At 48.0% G+C, this 2,933-nt stretch overlaps 1 protein-coding gene across 1 annotated transcript; it reads right to left on the reverse strand.

Annotated features, from left to right (window-relative positions):
- Positions 1-1,274: 1,274 nt before the first annotated feature.
- Positions 1,275-2,228, reverse strand: NAA11 (N(alpha)-acetyltransferase 11, NatA catalytic subunit). The gene has a single exon (XM_006778185.2). The coding sequence runs from the start codon at positions 1,971-1,973 to the stop codon at positions 1,281-1,283; it is 693 nt and encodes a 230-aa protein (XP_006778248.1). The 5' UTR covers positions 1,974-2,228; the 3' UTR covers positions 1,275-1,280.
- Positions 2,229-2,933: the final 705 nt, after the last annotated feature.

Raw genomic sequence — 2,933 nt, forward strand, 5'->3', positions numbered from 1 at the left:
CCAGGCACCATATTATTTCACCTTTAATTATTTTAGTATGTATCTCTAATGGATAAGAACGTTTTAAATATAATACTACAATACAAATTAGCTCACCTAACAAAATTACTAACAATTTCTTAATAGCATATAGTCCATATTCAGGTTTTGCCTGGTTCTCTCAAAAGGTCTTATATTTGTTTTGTTTAAATCAGGCTGCAAACAATGTCCACAATGGTTGCATTAGGTCAATATATCTCTAAGGTTTGTTTTAATAATTTCTTCCCCTCCCCTCATTTTTTAAAAAAATGACATTTATTTGTTGAACAAACCAGGTCATTTTTTTTTCTGTAAAAATTCTCTTTCTGGACATGACCAATTGCATCATGCCCCACTATTTTTTAAAATAAAAATGGCAATTATAGCCCAGCCAATGTGGCTCAGTGGTTTTGTGCATGGACTCGTGAACCAGGAGATCAGGGTTCAATTCCCAGTCAGGGCACAAGACCCGGGATTACAGGTTTGATTCCCCATTAGGGGCTGTGCAGAAGGCAGCCAATGGATGACTCTCTCTCATCATTTATGTTTCTATCTCTCCCTCTCACTTCTACTCTCTGAAATCAATAAAAACATATTTTAGAAAGTGGCAGTTATATCTAGAGCCTTGTTTGGATTCCAAATAAATTTCATACATATATCTATGAAATTTCCTTTGGGCATGAATATTCCATAGGTGTTACTGTGTATTTCCTATTGCATTAGGAGGCACATAATAGTTATCTCCCTTTTAATGATGTGACACTTGCTCGGTGACTTGAAGTGTTGTCAGTCTGATCAATTATTAAAAAGTGCTCCAACTTTAACCTAACAGTACTAGCCATTGGTGACAGTTGACTAGATATATTAATTCATCAAAAGTTGCAAAACGGTGATTTTATAATCCTATCATCGTTTCTGCATTTATTAGTTATAATTATATAAAGAAGAAATGTATTTCATTAACTACGTGGTAACCTGAGACACGGTTCATCCCGAAAAAGGCCGGATCAACACTTGTTTCTTTTCCTGATGAAACCTACTCTCAGCATATGAAGCGGGGTGCTATTAACGTCCAATAGTGAGCAACGGGTTCCCCGAAACCCAATCTACACCCGCCCCAAGGCCACCAGGCGGTTTTCCCGGGGAACCCTAGCAGAGCCGGGACAGGTCAGGAAGGGGCGCCTCTGGGCAGGCCGCGGCCTGGTGCCGGGATTCAGAGCAGGAAGTAAGCGGATAGAAAGAGAGAGTACCTCACGCAGGGCCTAGGAGGTGGAGTCCGAGTCTTCGGGGCTGTCCTGGGCACCGGGGCTGTCGGTGGACTCGCTGGACTCCCTGCTGTCACTGCCACAGCTGCCCGTGGCCGGCTTCTTCCTCTGCAGACGGGGCAGCTCCGATCCCGGAAGCGTGCTCTCGGGGGTCGCCTGGATCTCCCTGGGGCCCAGCTCCGCAGACCGGCCCTTCTTCAGCTCCAGCGGCCGCCTCAGCTCCTCGGCCATCTGCGAGAGGTCCCGCTTCATGGCATAAGCGTCTTCGCCGTCCGCGTAGTATTTGGGTTCCACCTCACTCACCTGGAAGTTGAGGGTGTCCGAGTACAGGCGCAGGGCGGCCCGGTTACTCTTCCGGACGTGCAGGGAGACGTACTTGGCGCCGAAGTTCTCAATCATGGCCCGGGAGGCCTGGTCCATCAACTTCTGGGCCAGGCCAAGGCGCCGGTGTGAGCGCTTCACTGCCAGGGAGGTGATGTGGCCATGCGGGGGATCGTCGGAGTCCTCCTCCATCTTGGCCAGGATGTAGCCCACGATCTTCCTATCCTCGTCCTCAGCAATGTATGAGAGCTGCGGCCAGGACAGCCCATGGTAGAAGTAGTATTTCATCTGGTAGTTCTCGGGCAGGCAGAGGAGGTTGCAGTGCTGCATGTTCATCAGGTCCTGCGGCACAGCATTGCGGATGTTCATGATGGCGGCGGTAGAGCGAAGACAGCCGCGGGCGGGGTCCGTGGGGAGGCGATCTCCTGGCACCCGGGGCGAGGTTTACCCTGCGGCTTCCGTCCAGGGGCCCAGGCCACGAGGCTGGACGGCGGAGGCAGGAAGGCGGAGGGGTCCGAAGGCTAGGCGGGAAGGCAGCACGATCCCGGAGGCAGGAAGGCGGGAAGGTGGAGTGCCCGGAAGTGGAAGAGGTGGTGTTAAGAACCCACTTCCGGGAGTCTGCCACCCCAGCCAATGAGGTGTCCACTTCCTTGTGCTTCTGTGCGTGCGTTCGTGCGTGCCTGCGAGGCTTAGGGTAGGGGGTGGGGACATATACTTCATTATGATCTCTTTGGTTTTAAATATAATGTCTGATCCATTCCTGCCATTCTTTGGTTTCAGTTTTAATTGAATTTTCACAAAACGGAATAAACCCATGTAACCGGAACTTAGATGAAGCGCCTGAATATTGCACGCACCCCAGAAGCCCTCGCTCGTCTCCCCTTCCATATCCCCTACCCCCATGTCCTAAGAGTAACTAAGACCTTAATGAACAGTCTTTATATCAATGGAATCATAGTGCATACATTCTTTTTGTATCTTTTAAAAAAACAAAAAACAAACTCAAGTACGTATCCCTGCACGTCAGCTACCTGTGTGTAGTTGGGAGTTCTTCAAACTTACTTGTTCGATATCCCATTGCCTAAATATATCATATTTTTCCCATCCATTCTACTGTTGATGGCCATATGTATTATTTCCAGTCTGGGGATAGTCAGAATAGAGTACCTAAATGTTCTGGAACGTGTCCTTTGTTCACTGCCAAGCAGTTTCTCAAAGTGTTTGCTCCATGTTCTCATTAACATTTGGTATATCCCCATCTTTTTCATTTCAGCCATTCTTGTGTGTGGGTGGTGGTGTTACATTGTGATTTTATTTTGCATTTCCTTG

Source organism: Myotis davidii, unplaced genomic scaffold (genome assembly GCF_000327345.1).
Source record: "Myotis davidii unplaced genomic scaffold, ASM32734v1 scaffold449, whole genome shotgun sequence".
Taxonomy (NCBI): Eukaryota; Metazoa; Chordata; class Mammalia; order Chiroptera; family Vespertilionidae; genus Myotis; species Myotis davidii.

Excerpts from the sequence above, each read along its gene's own strand:
- NAA11 (XM_006778185.2), bottom strand. The coding sequence starts at position 1,973 with ATGAACATCCGCAATGCTGTGCCGCAGGACCTGATGAACATGCAGCAC.